Here is an 18877-nt window from a genome sequence, read left to right on the forward strand (position 1 = left end):
TGTGAATAAGCTAGTTTGTGAAGTCTGTGTAAAGTTTTTCACACGAACTGTAGTAAATAATGCCTAAACTAATAAATGAGATAAGAACTGCAATAGCCAAATTATTTTTTGTACATTTATTTATGGGTATCAAATGCTGTATTCAAGTCATGTTTTTTAATTATTGAAAAAAAAATGTATTGTTGCATGTGTTAAAAGAATAGTTATTTGTTGTTATTGTTTTTTAGGCAGTTTATTCCTTTTAAGCATTAGATTTAGCTTCAGTATTTCTTACCATCTATTTTTGCTTTATTAAATTTTGCCAACTAACTTTTCTTTGTTAAAAATTTTATATTTTTAATAAAAAATATTGTAACAATATAATTTTTATACTTTTTTCAGCATGATGCACCTGTTAAAACTGTACATTGGATAAAAGCATCTAATTATTCATGTATTATGACAGGTAGCTGGGATAAAACCTTGAAAGTAAGCAAGCATTTGGATGTCTCTATAGCAGTGTTAAATCTCATAGTCTCCCTCCTCCCTTTTTTAAAATGTTTACTTCCCATTTTTTGATGCATTTTCTCACTCTTTCTTGATTTAAATTGTTAACTGATGATGCTATCTGGTTTTGTTTAAATTTGTAGATTATCTAATAATTTGAATTTAGAAAGAATATAATTCATTGGAAAATCAAATTTTCAAATTAAAAATTTTTGATGTGATAAAAATGGTGTACAATTGTTTGGAATAAAATTTTCTAATAATGTGCAAAATTCTTTATATGTTTAATAAAAATTTTAGTATTTTATGATTTATTAATCTTTTAATTTCTTATTTAAATTATTTTATCCTTTCTAAATTTAGCATAAGTTAATTTTACAAATATTATTGTTTTAAAAAATGGTTTTTTTTTTTTAATATTTATATGAAATTCTTAAAAAAGATTTGATGTATCATATTGAAAAAATAATTTTGGTTATTTATAAAACTTTTAAGGAAATATTGAATTTAATGTATAGTATTGTTAAAATCAAATTCTGAATTGTTCTGATTTTAAATAAGTGTGATGTTTTACATGGTTTAATTTTTTTTTTTTTTTTTTTTTTTTCTTACAGTTTTGGGACACAAGGACCCCTAATCCTATGTTAGTTATTAACTTACCAGAACGTTGTTATTGTGCAGATGTGGTAAGCAGTTTAGTCTTTGAATTTTGCTTTGTGTAAAATATGTGCAATGCTACATGTTTGTGTAAAATATATCGAGTTAATTTTTTTTTTTTTTTTTTTTTTTTTAAAGGTATATCCCATGGCAGTAGTAGGAACAGCTGGTAGGGGCATTATTGTTTATCAGCTTGAAGGACAGCCCCAAGAATTTAAGAAAATAGAATCCCCCCTGAAATATCAGGTATCCTAATGATCTAGATTTTAATTATTATATATAAGTTGAGTATATGTTATATAATAATTTGTATATATGTGTTATACTATTGTATATATGCAGCTGATATAAGTATTTTTAGATCTGAGATTCCCAACCTTTTCTTGCATCAACCCCCTGAAAAGAATGGTTTTCTTCATCAACCTCCTCATATTATTCTCTATAATGTGCAGCATGCCGCATAAATTATAATACAAATAAATTTAAGATAAGAATTATTAACTAGGAATAAAGGTTTTGAAAAAATTGTTTATTAGTTTATTATTATTATTATTAATTTTACAAATATAAACAAGTTTTCAGAAACAAAATTACAGATTCTAATTGCACAAAAGTCTTTATTTTAATTAATGTGAGGGCTGCACTTGATATAGTGTTGCAATTATTTTAATATTTTGCTAAGATGCTTAACTTGATTCTTAAATCACCTCAAAAACACTCAACCTGTTTCTTGCTTCTTTAGTAAATTACCAACTTGTCTAAAGCCTGTTTCTGCTTGATAAGAACAAAAAAAGTTATTGACAATATTTGGTAGCAACTTTTATTTTAGCATATTTTTCTGAAGCCTTTTAAATTCCAAAACTTAGTGTTCAAGTGTGTTTTGAAGAAAACTTGTGCTTGAACATTTCCCTCCAATGTAATCAGCTCTTCTTAGAGTATAATATCAAGATCAAAGATATTTGATGTAATTGCTAAACTGTGATATATTGTAAATTAGTAATTCTGTAAGACGCATTGGTACATTCAAATTTTCAGTTTTACATTTGGTTCAAACATGCAGATTTCTAAATTTTGCAAATAGCTTGTATTAAGCAATATGTCTTCTGGGAAGTTTTACGTCCGTCCGTCCCCCCCTTTTTTTGTGTGTGTGGGGGGGGGACCTTTTGGACTAATAATCCTTTTTTGTAGTCAGTTTATATTCATTTTTGCCAATCAGTTGCCCATGCATATTTGGATATCAAGCCCTAGATCATCATCGATCTTCAAGAGCTTCATACCAACCTTTTTGGGAATCCCTGTTTTAAAATGTGATCACATTTTAAGATTTTTTTTAAACTAATAGTTTTACTTAAAATTCTGTTTTATTTAGAAGACAAAATTTGCTTCGTGTAATTAGAAAAACAAAAAAGGAAAAACACTGTGTAGAATTAAAATTTCTGTGTAATTATGGGTTTTGCTATTATTGTTAACTTATTAAAAATTTTTAGTAAATGTGCTTAGTATTAAGGTAATGAAATGGATTGATTACCTCCCCCCACTTTGCAATTGTTAAAATAAAATATAGCTCATGGTCATTATTTGTAAAATGATAGGTATGTATTTGCTATACACTGCCTTGTTTTGCAGTGATATATTTTTCCAGTTTTGGATTGGAATAGATATCTTTTGAGAGAAAAATGGAGTAAATTCTTAAATATTTAAAAATTTGAAGAAAAAAAAATCTATTACATCTTTTAATTTTATTTGTTGTGTCTTTGCTTTCAGAACTTTTTTTTAAAAAAATGTATGTTTGAATAGCTAGTTTTAAAATTATATTTATTAAAAAAAATGGTTTTGGTTCTAAGTTCTTGGTTGTGTAAATTCTTTTTCATTGCAATTACATCCTTACTCCTAATTATAGTTGTATATATGTATTTTCCATATTCAAATTGGTGTTTTATTTTGTTTTTTTAGCATCGTTCTGTGTCAATATTTTTGGACAAGAAATCTGCTCCGTGTGGCTTTGCACTTGGTAGTGTTGAAGGACGAGTTGCTATTCAATATGTCAACCCCCAAAATCCAAAAGACAACTTTACTTTTAAATGTCATCGTTCTAATGGAACTTCAAATGGCTATCAAGACATCTTTGCTGTATGTCAGACATTTTAGCTTATTTTCTATTTTCATATATCCAAACAGATGTGTGTATTTTAATTATAACAATTCTGAAAATGTAATTATTATTGTTTTGCTTTGTTCATTTTTAAAACCCCTTTCTCCTCTAAAAAATAAGAACTAGCAATCTTCATATGGAATCCTTTTTAAGACCACAATATTAAATAGTTAATATTTTTATACAGTCATTTTTAGGGACCGAAAAATTGCTTGAAAAGCTTTATTGGGACTTACGTGTTTGAGATATGTTATTACTATTTCTCTTGGAGTGTTTATTTGCTGGGTGTGAAAACCATAAAATTCATAAAATTACCTGATGAATGAACTTTTTGTTTAATTATTAATTTATTAAGGTAACAGAAAATTATCAAATTAATATGTAATTATATTAATACTTTCTTTTATGCATTTTCTTAACTTTGTTTAGCAGTTTATTTTTGGCATGATTCATATAGTTGTTATTTTTGCTCTTACCAGATACCATAAATAATTTTGCTGACATATGGAAGAAAGTCAGATGGAAATGATAGTTTAATTTTCAGTTTCAACCCCTGTGTGATTGACTACCAAAAATCTTGAGAATTTTTGCCATTTGATCTGTATTACCTTAGCATTTAAAATATTGGCTTTCCTCATTTTCTTTAATAATCTAAATATTATCATAATGAATAGAAGTTTATGAAAGTACAGAGTGAAATAATTAATTATACAAATTTAATACATAAATGCTGGTTAATACACTTATTTAACAGATCAAAAAAGCTGTGACACTCAAGATTAATTATGAGGTACTATTATTTCAATTTTCATTTTAACTGAACAGAAAAATTTAGTTTACAATAGTGCAGCAGTTATTTGATTTTTTTTTTTTTTTTTTTTTTTTTTTTTTTAAACCTTTGTTTAAAATATTTCTCAAATTTTGTTGGATTTCTGATCTATTGTTCAAACTACTTTTTATATCATCCTCTATTTCTATTTTTTTTTAAGGGGGACAGGGGGTAATTTTATGCATGATGCATGTATCATCCTCTGTTTTTTGGGGGGGGCAGGGGGTAATTTTTTTTGGGCATGATGCTTGAAATTACATAATTTTGCTAAAATGTTTGCTTTGAAAATTGGTCTTTAAATTTGTTTACTTCTTGGCTCACTTGTAATGAAAAACTAGTTCTGTGACAACTACTTTGTATGAGTTTTAAAATAATTTGAACTTATTTTAATATAATGGAATAGAAAACTAACTATAAAGCATTTTAATTTTCCAGAATGTAATTTTTGTTCTTATATTTTTAAGGTTAATGATATAGCTTTTCATCCTGTGCATGGCACACTCGCAACTGTTGGTTCTGATGGACGTTTCAGTTTCTGGGACAAGGATGCAAGAACGAAACTACGAACGTCAGAACAAATGGATCAGCCAATAACACGATGCTGCTTTAATGCACGTGGAGAAATATTTGCGTATGCAGTCAGCTATGATTGGTCTAAGGTGGTTGTTTTCTCTTTTTTAAAAGCTGCAATTAATTTGAGTTTTGATTAAATTTTGTATGAAAAATGAAATAATTTCAGTAATTGCTGTTTTATAATCTAATGGTACTTGAATATAAATTATGCATATGAACAGTTGTAAAAATTAAACATTCCCATCTGCAACTCTTCATCTAGTTGCTTAATAAAGTATTAATAGTTCTTATAAAGAGCTCAGGGTTTCCTCTACCTCACAAAATTAGAGCATTCCTGTGAAAACATTTGTAAGTCAGAATGATTCTTGTGAAAGACTTTTCGGATATATGAATAATAATTCTAAGCACAAACAAAATTTGTATATATATATTATTTATTTTAAACTAGTTTTTCCTCTTAATTTCAGAGGAAAAGAGAAATGATATTTCACTTTTCATCCGCCATTCTCTGTTTCCTTTAGTTGTATGATTTCAGTTACATTCATTTCAACTGACTCCAGAGGTCATTTTAAACAAAAACGGCTCCATGGTTTCTTCCTTTCCTTCAAAGCGGCTGGGATTCCATGTCTCAACGCTCCCATCAGCGGCCGAGCAGTAAAGTCGCTGAACACTGGTAGTTCGGTCCGAGTTTGAATCCCGTGAATGGGCTGGCTGCATGGGTGTTTTCATGGTTTTCCCCATGTGTAACGTATACGAGCCAGTTTCCCTTAGAAAGTCCTCCACGAAGGCATCCCTCCCTTTAGGCAGTTAGCCCTAGTGTGCTTTGCCGTAATTAAATAAACCAAATAAAACCAATCCATGTGGAGGAGAGAAGATTTTTTTCTTCATGGGAGTTAAAAATCTGATGTTTTATTGTTTAATCCATTAAAAAATCACTTATTTTTAAGTTTCCATGCAAATATAATAGCTTTTTTTTTTTTAATATGTACTTTTAATTAGTGCAACAAAAATTCTACAAATGTTTTTCAGAATGTTTGTACATTTTAAATATTTTCATGATGCAAAATAAATGATAAATTATGATTCCAAGTTAATTCATTAGTGTATTTTTGTTAAGAATGAACATGAAAAATAATTTCAAAATAATTGTGAATTTTAATAATCGCAAATAGAATATTTATATGTATAGAGAAAATGTGAAAGAAATGAAATGTGAAAAATACACGAATGTAATATTTGAAGAAATAGCGGTTTTTTACTTGGAGGATAAATGAACTAGGTTTTTAGACCGAGTACTATGATATGAGAATGAATTTGCAAGCTCTAATTTACTTATTTCCTGCCAAATTTTAAAACTGGCTGAGTTATTGACCTAATATGCTTGACAGAGATCAGACTAGCTTATGTGCATGTGGATAGGTGCCTGTATGCTGAGTCAAAAGAGGCATGCCATTAAATTCGTATATTCTCGTAATAAAACATCGTGAAGTCACCAACATAGCCACAAAACACACTGCAAGTTTGTTCGAAATAAATAAAAAGCATTCTGTTCATGAACCACTTGTTAACATGTAATAATTATTTTTGACCAAATTAACTTTGGAATAACTAGACACAGTGGTTAAATATGTGCCAGCTTGAAATTACCATCTTTTTGTCAGAGCCCCTAGTGGGTAATAGAAATATGCCTTTTGAATCCATGCGTGTGGATCAAACCCACAAACGTATTAAATTATTTTAATTGCAGAAAGAAGCACAGGGAAAAATATTCTAAAAAAATCTATTTCATTTGGGAAAACAAATTGTAGCCAGAAGTATTATATAGAACTATAGCTGTTGTAATTCAAAGTAATAAATATGGAAATGCTTTCTGGAAGCTAAATACTTGAAGCTGTTATTGTCTCAGAAAATAAGATTGAGTTTTATTGAGCAACAATATTCAAATTCCCATCTGTACACTATAATCTGCGTTTCCTTAACTTATTCTGAAAGGAGATCTCAAATCAGTTTACAGCATTAGAGATATTTGATTATCTCAATAGTTTGCAACTAAAGAATGCATAGAATGGAAGAGGTGCATTGAAATTTACATTGACGATGAATAAGCAATAGCTGGCAAGTATATCAGTACGATTTTTTTCAGATCGAAAAGCTTATTAGACAAAGTCCCCTCATTAATCTTCATTGGTAAGCTGCAGCTTCTGGAAAATGTCTGAAAGATAATAATATAAAAAAATAAAGATATTAACAGAAGCTGCAAATAAACAGAAGCATTAATGTAATGAAATCAAATATGTGGAATTCCATTATGTGAAGAAAGGAGAAACTAACAGAAATAACCTTTTATTCATAAAGTTTGCTTTTCAAACTATGAGTGTAATGGCAGATGAAACAAGTGGTTGGTAGTATCTGGTTTTCTTCATTGATATCTTTGTGTGACTGAATGAGCTGCAGTAGAAAACTGTGCCAAGAAGTGCAGGCACACACCCCTTTTACTGAAAACCGAGCATTTTATAACCTGTTATCTAAAAAATTGGAATTACAAATTTGTATTCATGTGTTTTTTATTTTCAAATAATATCCTGGGGAAAAAAAGGGGGGGGATTTTATTGATATTCTTTGTTAATAGAAAAAGGTGCCAAACAACTGTGCCAGATTATGACCACTGTTTTTATTTCTTTTGCTACGTGACATTAAGATATGTTTGCTGTTTATAAATTATTATTCTGTTTGCTGCTCTTAAAAACATAATATAAATATAAAAATTTATTTAAGAAATATTTTTATCCTGTCTGCAGGTATTTAACCATAAAGATTAATTTTTCAATGCGAACAGTATTTTTTAATTTGACATTACAATTATTGTTCACACACACACACACACACACACATGTGCGCTCACTAACTAACTAACTAGCTACCTAGCTAGGTAGATAGGCAAGCAGACAGGCAGGATGAAGAGCAAACTTGGCCGCAGAGGCAGATTAAATATGCAGTTTTTATTTCATTTAACATATCACCCTCGCAAACTACCTGCCATTCTCACTGATGCCTATTTCAAAAACGTGTACATTTTTTATAGCTTTGCAGTAAGAAGAGAGCAGCAAGCACCAGTTCTACTTGGTTGAGTTAGAGAAAGCAAGTGACGTTTAGAATGAAATCGTTAATTCAAAATGAATTAGTTTTGGTTCTCAGTGCACTTGATTAGATAATTAATGCTGCTAATCAGTGGCATAGCTAGGGTGGGGCAAGGGGAAACATCTTTTCCCGGCACAGCATCCAAGGAGTGCCAAATTGATGCTACGAAATTTTTTAATAAATCTTTTCCACTTTTGGCACACAGGGGCATAAATTCTTCAGTTGAGCCTGGGCTCTGAATATTTAGCTATGGCCCCTATTGCTAATAAAATTAATATAAATAATAATTAAATTATTAAATTATTAATGGCTGTTTTAGTTCCATTTAGTTTACATCCTCAGCATTATGTAAGAGTAATATGACATGGAGTAGTCTCAAAATGATGCAGTGCAAAAAAAAAGATTACTGTTTTTAGAATAGAGAGGAGAAGCATTAAGGGACTGTTGCTAATTTAACTTATGCTTTATATTTAACATTTTTTGCCATATGTGTGTATATATATATATATATACACTGAATTTCAAATGTGGAATATATACATATTAAATAATAGAGTTTTGATAATTTATTAATTATTTCAATACACTTAAGCATTTTCAAATTGTGAATGTGTTTATTGAAATATCTGTTTATTTCTTCAAAATATCCACAGTAATTAAATTATGAAATCATACAATTGTAGGCTATATGGAAAATCTTCAAAATTATTGTCGCACCTTTTCTTTTCCATTGTCAGCTACATTTATCTTCTTTCCCCAGTTGACAATAAACTTTTTTCTTGAGTGCTACTAGGGAAAGTGCCTTATTTTCTAAATTTAACTCTTTTCTTTGATTGGTGCAATTATCAGTAAGAAATAATTTTAACAACAGTAAAAGTAGGATTCCTAAATTAGCTTTATGCAGTTTGAGATATTTTTATTAAAAATATGCTTTATAGCAGACTATAAACACCCTGAGTAATTTACGAAAAATTCATACAATCCCACTGGATGGAAAACATGCCCAAATAAAATTTTAAAAATGTCGGCCTCTTAGACTGGAGTGCATTTTAAATAAATCTTTTTTTTTTCCCCTGAAGCAAAGTAAGCCTCTTTGTTTGGCCGGGGGGGGGGGGGGAAGGTTAATTCTAAAGTCAGAAAGTGTTTTTAAAACTAGTCATCATAGGAAAATTTATTTTAAAAATATATGAGATATCTTAATCAAATTCAAAAGATTCAGTTAAAAGGGGGGGAAAATTAAAACCATTTGTAGAAAATAAAAATGTAATTAATTAGCATTAATATGCATTGGAATACATTTTGAATGTTTTCATATCTTCAGAAAATATATCAAGGCAACCAAATAACACTAAAAGAGATAGTGATAGTACAATTACATAATAAATTTAAGTAGATATATGTAGCTTTATCATTAATGAAGGAAAATACTTCGTGACAAGCTAGCTTGAGAACACATGCAAGGCTAGAAGGACCTTTTCACAGTTTTTCACCCTGTTCTTCAAGTTATCCATACGCAGAAACCGCGGACATTTGGTGACTTCTTGCCAAATCCATTGTACTTAACAGTCTGCTTAACAGTACTTAACACAATGAAGCTGCAGTTAAAATTGGTAGTTCATTGTAGTGTAAAATGTTGAGCATGATATTCATTGCCTTAATTTATATGAAATTTTTCAATATTTTCTAATTATATCCTGTATTAATTGTTTCCTAAGACACATACACTTCCAGTCAGGCCCAAATAATCACCTTCCTAAAGTATATTTTATCCTACCTTTCTGATTAAATTTCAAGGTAGTAGAAAAATATTAAAACTTTAAAATTGGGAAACAAACATAAAAATTAAGAAACAAATGATCTTATACCAATTAATTCCTCTAATCAGTTAAAATTATAACATTATAAATGTCTTATATTAGTTACAAGAAAGTGCAAATGTTCATAAGAACTAAAAAAGTATAAAAAAAATTTAATTATTAAGCATTCAAAGTGTGTTTATTGCTTTTAAGACGTTTACCGTATTAATTAACGACTGTTTGCTTGTATTTTAAAAATAAATTAAAGTTTTTGTGCTTTGACAAATGAAACATCTATGTGCAACACGGCAATAAAGATGCGTCTTTTGCTTCACGCAGGGAAATATATTGCTTTTACATCTCTCAATTTATAAAAAGCAGACTGATTCAGCTCTCTGAGAATCTGCAAATTATATTTTGTCGTGTAGGACTGTATGAACTAGGTAAAAAACCATACATTTCCTTCGAGGTATAAAAATAACAGGCATATCATATGCAAAATTTGGCTATTCCTTTCCTTAGATGGAATCATCTGCAAATCAAGAGTATTAATGATAGAGTTGTTTAAGCCATGAAACACTGGTAGTATGCAGCGAGTTCGTTTGTATGACTGTAAGCTCTGAACTGCATGGGACTCCCTCAGTGTATTATATAAAAGAAGTCCTTTACCCTTATAAAGTCCCCATGAAGTCATCTCTTCCTTTAAATAGAAACCCTTGTTCCTTCTACAATAGTTAATTGATCAGTACTTCCATGTTGGTTAGGTTAAATGATCTGAATATAGCAAAGCACACAAGAGCTACCTGACTAAAGGGTGAGATGCATTCGTGGAAGACTTTTTAAAGGAAACAAGCTCGTATTCACGCTGGGAAAACCACCAAAACCGACCATGAATACAGCCCGTTCGCTTGGATTCAAAGAATGTCAAACTACCAGTATTCAGCGCTTTAACCACTCTGTTACTGGTGGGACACTTTCATATTATATTTTCTAAGGGATTTGTTAGCTTGTATTTATAATGTTATTTATAACTGTTTATAGTTCTGTCTTTTTTTTTTTTTTTTTTTTTTTTTTTTTTTTTTGCCTTGAAAATGGCCTATGTATTTTTAATGTGTTTATTTTTTTTACCGAGGTATTCAATCCCGCTAAGATTATAAGAAGTAACAATATCGTTATTGTAGGAAAATGCTCCAGTAATTTGACAAAAACATTCATTACGATAATCTTAGCGGAACTATTTTTTCAGGTTTATGAGGTTGAAAATTATACACATATATCGAAGATGAAGCAGATACCATAACAACTGCTTTTTTTTCTTTCCGGCCAGTGAATTAATGAATGGTCATGAATGAGGTTGGGGTTGCTGGAATTCGTAGTTTTGCCAAAAAAGCCAAAAAAAAAAAAAAAAAAAAAAAAAAAGGAATGTCTTTCTGCTGGTCATTGAATGATTGACAGCATTTAGCAAATTTTTAAACAAGAAGCTGAACACGACATAATCTATTGTTTCACACATTTTTTCCTTCCGTTCTCTTTGTTCAACAGCATTCAGATTTCACAGCGTAATTCTTTCACTATTAGTTCTGGAAATGGTAGAACTATATTCCATAGCGGACACATATACTTACTACTATAACCAGTGTTCTCAACTTAAGTTGACCTGTAGTATAATTACGTCATTTGTAAAATTAGGGATATTTGGATTCATATTGTTCATTGATCACATACGAATCTGTTTAGAAGTAAGAGGTGTGAAGAAAGTATGAAATTTCTTAAAACAATCCATTCCTAATTATTTCCTATCTGAAATTTTTTTAAAGAAATCCGAATAGTTATTGTCTGTTACTTTAGACTTAAGGTACTCATTAAATCAGATAAACGAGATGGCTTGCTTGAATTAACAAACAAGAAGTTTCTTTAAAGGCATAAATTTTTTTTTTTTTCAATTATTTGCAATAAACCGCTTCATTACAAACTCATTTCTTTAAAAAAAATTTTTAATACTGCTGTTCTAATCACTGTCTCACGATAAACCGAGGCATTGCTACTCTTTTATAAACAAAGTATTAACTGAGGTAATTTACTTACCATAAGTGGCACGGCATTCTCCCCACTTGAGTTTTAGAACCTTTGGGAGAAAAACTCAACAAAATATAAACATTAAATGTAAACTTTCTAAAATACATGAAATATTCAAAATATAAAATGTCTATTTCAAGTTATTGTTCTCATTATTACAATGTTCATTAACTCCTAAGAGGTATAACCTTTGAATAGATCTAAATAAAGATCCTTTACAAGTTTTCAATTTCACTAGTGTCTCTCCCAGGAAAGAGTTCGATCACTCTTGCTAATGGCCAGTGAATTCGTTTTTTATCATCTCTACCAATCAAGACGATGTCTCCAAGTTTAATTTCGTCCAGTTTTTTAGGAATTTATGAACGCTAAAATTGCAAATACTCAGTTCGAAATCTACCACCACATCTGGCCTTGTAAGGACTGTATATAGGTTAATGGACTGTGTTACACTGTAACTATTCACAATCTGCCATTGGAAAAAAAAATATCTTTCTCTCAGTTTCTCAACATATCTGTATCGTTTATTGATGTTGGATTTGTCGATTTTGTCTAGGTCGGCTGTATCATTGGCAGAAAGATCTTGAAGGAACAAAGATGGTGTCAAAATTCTCAAATCTGTTCTTCTGATACATATGTCAAAGGTCTGTTATTCATAATTGGTTCACACTCACAGATGAGAGTTCTTCCTAAGTCAGAGATGAATGTCCTAAGTTTTTTCTGAGGAGATTTCAGCTATAGTTCTGCCATTTAGTCTTTCCCAGAATCCTCCCCATCATGGGGCAGATGATGGGTTGAACTTCCATTTGATTAGACGAACTTCAAATTCTCTTTGAATTTTTGTCCAATTAAGCTGTTTTAAGGAGGAGTTTAAGCTTATAAAATTAGTTCCGTTGTCTGAGTGTAGAAATGATATTCTACCTCTTCTCGTGATAAATCTTCACAATGCTTGAATGAAAGCATTTATACTAAGAGAAGGTATTAGTTCTAAGTGGACAGCCCTATATACAGCACAGGAGAAGAGGACAATCCAAAATTTTTCATTTGACTTAATTATTAAGTGTCCGGTCAAGTCCACACTGCACACTTCAAACACAGCTGATAATCTAGCGTGATCTGGAGGCAAAGGGGGGAAATGGTACTTCAAGATTCTTCATTTTTTGTCTTTTACAGTAGACTTTTTAATGTAAGACTTTTGAGAACCCACATCGAAAATAATCCTTCCTTTACGTTGTCACCTTTTTCCCTTAATAATAACTACAAGAGTCTGTAAAAATACTTCTGTATGCCGCACGAGTGTAAAGTATCTAAAACCTTTTCTTTATTTTCATTAGCATCTTATTTTGATACCTCAGTCGATTTATTACATTTGAAATCAGGACACATAAATTTTAAATTTCTCTTAGAATGGCAATGACATTTAATATTAGACGGACAGGGCTTGGCTAAATGACCCTTATTTAAACAAATGTGGCATAAACCTTTCCTTTTAATAACAGACAGTTTTTCATACAAAGGAATTAAATGTGCTTTCTTGCAAAATCTAGTCTCATGGTTCTTTGAACAAAACATACATAAAGTGTCATCGTCTGCATTATAACTGATCAATTCCGCCACTGAAGATTTCCGATCTCTGAACTTGTGACTCGGGGGCACTGTTAAGTTCTTTTGCTCGGAGGGAGCTTGAAATATTTCTGTTCTACTTAACTTCAATTTTTCTTCTGTTCGAATTTCATTTGTCAGAAAACAAAGAATCACATCGAGACTTGCTAAATGTTGTTTGATTTCTATATTTTTTCTTTGATGTTCGAATGAGCGTAAAACATTTGGAGGCAATGCACTTTCAACAAGAGGATACAATATTAACACGCACCTTTCAGATGTAACTCCTAAGGATCTCGATGCTCTCAATTGAGTAGATAGTTTATTATATAAACAACTCAAAGAATCACTTTTATTTCTATTCGCGTTGTTCAAGATGAGTTTTAATAGCTTTCTTACATAGAAATCTATTATTAGATCTCCTCTACCATACCTTTCAACTAAACTTTGAATAGCTAAAGAATAGTTTTCATCTGTCATTGGAAAGGATTCAGCTATCTCCCTAGCTTCTGAATTTACTTTCATCGACTGAATTAAAAAATCAAATTTATCTGCGTTAGTTAGGTTTATGTTCTGATGTATATTTCTAAATTGGTTCCAAAATGTTAACCAATCTTTTAAGTCTCCTCCAAATTTATAAAGTTCGACTTCGGGGAGTCACTGGCATAAAGTTTTTGGTAATTTATCATCTTGTAATGAACGACTATTATCAGAACAATCAATCTTATTTTCACTTGAAATATTTTTCAACAAATTATTTAACACCCATTTGGCTCTTAAATGAATTCTTAAAGCCTTTTTGCGATACTCTTCAACTAAAATAAATTCAATTTCAAAGTCCTTTCATTTTGTAAACTATTTAAATAACTGTTATGAGTTAATTCTAAAGTGTCTGCCTTTTGTTTAAATAAACCTAGACGCATTTCAATTTCGTCATTTTCGAGGCTATCATCAGTTAATACACTTTCTAATTTATTATAGGCTTCATAAATGAAGCTGCTTCTTGTACGGTTTTGTTTCTCTTTATTATTTCCATTTCTACTAAGTTATTCACTCAAAATTTCTAAAACTTTGTATTTTCAATACATATAAATTACCGTTTAGGTATCATATTCAATCATTCAAGTATTAAATGTCAGATCTTCAAAATGGAAAGCTATAAATCTTCTCTTACCTTTTCTAGCTTCTTGTCACCATTCTAATTAAGCCGGCCAACCCGGGACACGCCAAAAATGTCCATTACTTTAGACTAAAGATGCTCATTAAATCAGATAAATGAGACAGCTCACTTAAAATTGACAGACAAGAAGTTTTTTTAAGGCATAAACATTTTATTTCAATTATTTGCAACAAACCGCTTCAATACAAAATTATTTCCTTTAAAAAAAAATTAAACTACTGTTCTAATCACAGTCTTGCAATAAACGGAGGCATTGCTACTCTTTTTCAAAGTATTAACTGAGCTAATTAACTTACCATAAGTGGCACAACATTTATAAATCCATTTTAATAGCTTTACGATTTGATTTTTTTAAGAATTTCTTTTTGATACAAAAACTTTTGCATCTTTTCTCTAAAGTAATTATGCAGGTTATTTATTCAAGATAATATATATCAGTTTTTCAGAATCATTTAGGAATTAACCTTTGGCCAAGTGGATAAGACCACTGAACAGTCTTAGTTCAAGCTGGGTTAAAATCATGTCACATAGGTTTGCTGTATGAGTATTGTCATGATTACCCCTCTGTGTACTATAAATGCAGGTTAATTTTCCTTAGACTGTCTTCCATGCAAATATTCTTCTCCTTAGGTAGATAGACTTTATGTCCTTACTTATAATCAACTAAATTTTTGTGGTGTCTTTTTTCACTCTAAATCAGTATATCAAAAAAATAATTATGAACTAAAGTGTGGATCTGTATACCTATTGAATTAATAAAATGTTTATTACAATTTTTTTTCCAAAAAAATATTTAAGATAAAGAAATTATTTTTTGCACTTTTTATGTTTGTGTTATTAATTTGTCATTTGTATTTTAGGGCCATGAGTTTTACAATCCTCAGAAGAAAAATTATATTTTCTTGCATCCTTGCTTTGAAGAACTAAAACCTCGAAACAAAAAGTAATTATTTAAAATTATTTAAATAATTGCTTAATAAACTTTTGCTACCATTATATAAACTCTCAAATAATACATGGAAACACCTTTTCTCATCGTGAAACAGTCAACTCCTAGTCTGTATAACTCAGTGCTCCTATTTTATGATGTAAAATAATATCTGCCATTTTTATCAAAGCAATTTTTAAAGATTCCTGTTTGTTATTATTTTTGTAATATGGGAATCAATTGTTTTATTCAACCTACACTCACAGACTGTTTTTGTGTTACTTATGAAAACATGAAATAATCTTCTGTCAGAACAGTTATTAACTTCATGTTTAAATATTTTCAGATTGCAGTTTTCATCATTTAATTGAAAATATTGTTTAACAAAATAATAAAGTATTTTGTGTCCTAAACTTTCATTTGTAGTTTTAAATTTTAAGTTATTTATGATTCTGTAGTTTGATTTTCAACATAGGGAAAACATTTTAATGGAAGGAAATCGATGCATAGTATTTTCTGTAACTTTTAATCTGTAAAAAATATTTACTAAAATTTGTATTTTTTCAGCTGCAGATTTTGGTTTATATGTAACCAGGATTTAAGGTATATCATTAGAACTGAGTTAAAATTTTTAAAATAAATAAATACAATAAAGGACTTGCAAATTTAACATTGAACATTCCATATAATCGCATAAAATTTCACACTGAATTCAACTTCTGTTGGCTTAGTAATGAACACAGTAATTGCTAAACTTCTGGCTTGTATGCTGATCGAGAACCTAAAATTATTCACCAAAGTTTTAAAAATTTGTATTTAGGATGCCTATGCCAAATTCTTATGTATCATTTTGAAACATTTAAATAAAGTATTACTTTTACTCTATAGAGTTTAAATGTTTTAAATACATAAAAAAATATTGCATATTATAGTGTCAGTATTCAGGTTTTTTTTTTTTAATAGATATTCATTGTTTAGTCTTCTGATGAGTGTGTTGTAATAAATATTTAATAAGTATCCTTTAAAAGAAAGAAATTATGTAGCGAGCTTGAGTAAAAGTCTTTGTTATAATTGGAGGAAGGTTTTTTCAAATGATTTTCATGATGTTTTTCTGGATGATTATTTTTTGTTATACAGATAATATGTATATATTAAGCATCATAATCATAATTTTTTATCATTTCATAATTAGAATGTGTAAAATAATGCACTGTATAATAAAATGTAAATTTGTATTGTGTGGTCTTGCTTTTTTTCATGAAAATAAAAAGTCCTTTTGCATTTCATAATTTTGTGTGAGTAACATTTAAAAATTTTGTTCATATATTACACCTTTGTGCTATATTGGTATCCTGATTTATGCATATAAATATATGTTATGATATATATGTCAGAAATTTTCAATACCTTAAAAAATCGGAAGTCTTCATGAATGTTGTCTAACAGAGAAAAAGAAAAGGGGGAAAAAACTGACCTAATTTTCAATCTGATACTGTTTTATACTTAATTAAGGAATGGTGGTTGAGTTGTAATATTCCCCACCCCCTTCTGTTTTTTTTTTTTTTTTTTTTTTTAGTAACACATTTGCTGTAAACAAAAATTATGAGTAACTAGGATTTTAATAAATATCATAAATTGATATAAGTATGATTTGACATATTCAAAAGTGTAGATACTGTTAAAAATGTTATAGACTAAAATTAGAACTAATTTTAATTTTGAGCTAAAATAATGAAATATTATTACATTTTTCAACTTACAAATTATACAGAATCTAATAATAAGCACTTAAATTTTAAAAACCTACTTCATCTGTTTTGAAATTTTAGAATTTGTTATTTAACATTTTGATATAAGAACAAATTTGCTATATTCTGCAGTATCATTAAAACTTATGAAATTAATTTATTCATTGTCAGTGTTATTGCTGAAATAATTTATCCATAATAAAAATTTGTATTTCTCTCATTTCTGAAACATACATCTTAATGCCTGCATTTCTGAGCATATAACTTGAACTTTTTATAATTGAGGAAAATAAAAATAATCAATCAGTAATGCCAATATAAGGTTAAAAACTGTGTACCCATCCACTAGATGATTTACAAAATAGCAAAAAATGAAGATGAAATTTTAAATAAAAAATTATAGATATATGTATAGCTATAAAAAATCTTAAATAACATAAATTTGGTGGTTAACTGAAGAAAGAGACATGCATGTGCAAATAAAATTGTGAAAGCCAAGCTTAAAAACAATTAATCATTTTTTATGTCATTTTGATCTATGTTAAAGTTTATATATAAAAAATAAACCAAATTATCCAATCATTAAAAAAATATATGGTGGATAAGAAAGGGTTATCTCTAAATAGGCATTAGAATGAACAGAATTTGCATTTAAAAATTGGAGAAAAATATAAAATTTCGTCAGGTTTTGTGTTTTTAAAGAATTAATGTTTTTTTTTTTTTTTTTTTCTATTTTTTATGCATTATAAAAATTGCTAGGCATTTATAAATAGAATATTGAATTAGTCTATTTGTGTGTTTTATTGCTTTGAGAACATTTCTGAGAGTTTTGCTTCATTGCATGTGGTAAATTTTTTATAATAACACTAAGATTTTCTATCTGAAGTATTATGATTCTTTTTTAAAATATTCTCATAATAAAAATTTTGTATCATTTTTCACAAAGTTCATTCAAAACATTTCATTTCTTTGTTGCAGCTGATAATATAGTCTTACGGAACTGTGTGAAAACAGACCATGTCTGGAGGTATTCATGTTGTAAATCATTAAGATCAGCATAAATGCCTTTGTAAACATGTCAGCATATGACTGATCATTTTTTGAACCATAATAAAACAAAATTTTAGTATTTTAATAATTTGTTATAATACATATTCTTTATATTGACTACACGCAGTCTGATTTAGAATAATTTTCTTGAGCTCTATCATGTGTAGAAAACACCAAGTGTTGAATCTTTAATTTTCTTACGTTGAATCGTATAAAAATATGATTTTACAGAATTTCTGCCTTATTATCACTATAATTTTATAAAGATTTGTGAATACCCCCATCTTTTAATTTATCAGAAAGATTAAATTAAAATTTATTTTAATGAAACAGTAAAATGAAGAGGATTTCTCTAAGATTAAAAGTGGCATATTTGTAGGATATTTTTTTATCCTTTACATATTCTCTAAAATACCTGCCTAGAATTTTTTATAATGGCAGACATTTTTAACGTTAAAAAATGCTAAAAAAATTATCTGTTTTTCTGATGTAAAATACTTCGCATCTCTGGTAGAGTAAACAGTTCCGATTTTTTTTTTCCCCCATCCTATGCTCTCTAATTCTTTGAATTTTATGCTATGTAGAATTTAACCATGTGTTTGATGCACATTTTTCTGATGTTACACAAGTAAGATAGATTAAATCTTGAATTTGATCTATATGTA

At 29.0% G+C, this 18877-nt stretch overlaps 1 protein-coding gene across 2 annotated transcripts in view; it reads left to right on the forward strand.

Moving 5' to 3' along the window:
- The window catches only part of Rae1 (ribonucleic acid export 1), a 37519-nt gene extending 19219 nt beyond the window's left edge, over positions 1-18300 (forward strand). Inside the window, exons 5-11 of one of the 2 annotated variants that reach the window (XM_035375224.2) lie at positions 382-468; positions 1101-1172; positions 1282-1389; positions 3097-3273; positions 4589-4783; positions 15347-15429; positions 18141-18300. In XM_035375224.2, the coding sequence (XP_035231115.1) occupies positions 382-468; positions 1101-1172; positions 1282-1389; positions 3097-3273; positions 4589-4783; positions 15347-15429; positions 18141-18144 (726 nt within the window). In that variant the 3' untranslated portion in view covers positions 18145-18300. Of the gene's footprint in view, positions 1-381; positions 469-1100; positions 1173-1281; positions 1390-3096; positions 3274-4588; positions 4784-15346; positions 16650-18140 lie in introns of those variants that run through there. The other variant, XM_085824226.1, reaches the window with a different exon arrangement.
- Positions 18301-18877: the final 577 nt, after the last annotated feature.

This window comes from Stegodyphus dumicola, chromosome 9 (genome assembly GCF_044657685.1).
Source record: "Stegodyphus dumicola isolate Sdum_Otavi_A_Nest chromosome 9, ASM4465768v1".
Lineage (NCBI taxonomy): Eukaryota > Metazoa > Arthropoda > Arachnida > Araneae > Eresidae > Stegodyphus > Stegodyphus dumicola.